Source organism: Manacus vitellinus, unplaced genomic scaffold (genome assembly GCF_001715985.3).
Source record: "Manacus vitellinus isolate BGI_N305 unplaced genomic scaffold, ASM171598v3 scaffold_63_pilon, whole genome shotgun sequence".
Taxonomy (NCBI): Eukaryota; Metazoa; Chordata; class Aves; order Passeriformes; family Pipridae; genus Manacus; species Manacus vitellinus.
In genome coordinates, this window is record NW_021940711.1 from 996,838 (window position 1) to 997,964 (window position 1,127).

General features: G+C 50.1%; 1 protein-coding gene across 1 annotated transcript in view; it reads right to left on the minus strand.

Annotated features, from left to right (window-relative positions):
- The window catches only part of CCND1 (cyclin D1), a 2,498-nt gene continuing 1,371 nt past the window's right edge, over positions 1–1,127 (minus strand). The window contains exon 2 of the mRNA XM_029963796.1: positions 1–253. Within this exon, the coding sequence (XP_029819656.1) occupies positions 29–253 (225 nt within the window). The 3' untranslated portion in view covers positions 1–28. The remainder of the gene's footprint in view (positions 254–1,127) is intronic.

Consider the following 1,127-nt stretch of genomic DNA (forward strand, 5'->3'; position numbering starts at 1 on the left):
TTTTTTTTATTCTTGAAGTGACTAAACGTCAAATTACCAGTAATTCGTCGGGTCTAATGGAGTTATCTGTATAAATGCACAGTTTTTCTGCGGTCAGAGGAATAGTCTCCTTCATTTTTGAAGCCACAAACATGCAGGTAGCTCCGAGCAGTTGCAACCGGCTTTTCTTGAGGGGTTCAAACGACAAAAATCTGTCCAAGTAATTCATAGCCAAGGGGAAAACTTCCTCTTCGCACTTTTGCTCCTCGCAAACCTGAAAGAAGGAGAGAGATCGTTGAAGAATAATTTAATAGAGGCGAAAGCCAGGCTTGTCCCGCTGCCCTCGCCCTCCCTCCTCCCTCACCCTCAGGCTTTGCAGGGCAAGGTTGAAGGAGACGAGGGGAAAATGCAGTGGGGGAAAAATGGATAAATATGGGAAAACCAGCGGCATCAAAGAAAATGAAAGTCACGAGTGACAAAGTGGGGGGAAATGTTGCGTTAGAAACCCGCAGGCGATTCATGGCAAAAAGGGAGGGGGGGTAATCGAAGAGGAGGTCTGTGCCCAGTTTTCCAGCCCCTAGAACAAATTTTTTAAAAGGAAAGAAAACGGAAAGCGGAGGAAAATGCAAACCCCCGTGGTTGGGAACGGGGTGCAGAGCTGGGCTCGGCCCCGGATTTATTTATTTCGCTTTTATTTTTTCATCTAATTTGCCGTTGTGCTGCCGATTCCCCTCTCTGGTCGAGACACAAAGGTGGCGTCCAGCCTCATTTCCCCAGACGTCATCTTTTCAAAAAATATTTAAAAATATTTAAAAATTTATTTGAGCTCTCAAAAAAGGCTGAAAATGAAGCGGCGGGGGTCCTTTACCGAGCCCCGTTCCTCTGGTGCTGCTGGGGGGTTCCAGGGGGGTCCCCCGAAGTGAAATTCACCGCCTCCCTCTCTCGCCCTGCAGCACAGCCGGGCGCGACATTTCCCAGAGCGAGGCAGGGCGCTGCGCTTTCAAAAATTAATTAAAAATACATCGCGGGGGCCCAGGGCTTCCGAAAAGGCATGAAAATGTAGCCCAGCTCCTGGGGCTCCCGCTGGGAGCCCCCCCAGACGTGTCCCGCCAGGGACGAGGCCCTTTCCAACTGGCTTTTCCCAGGCG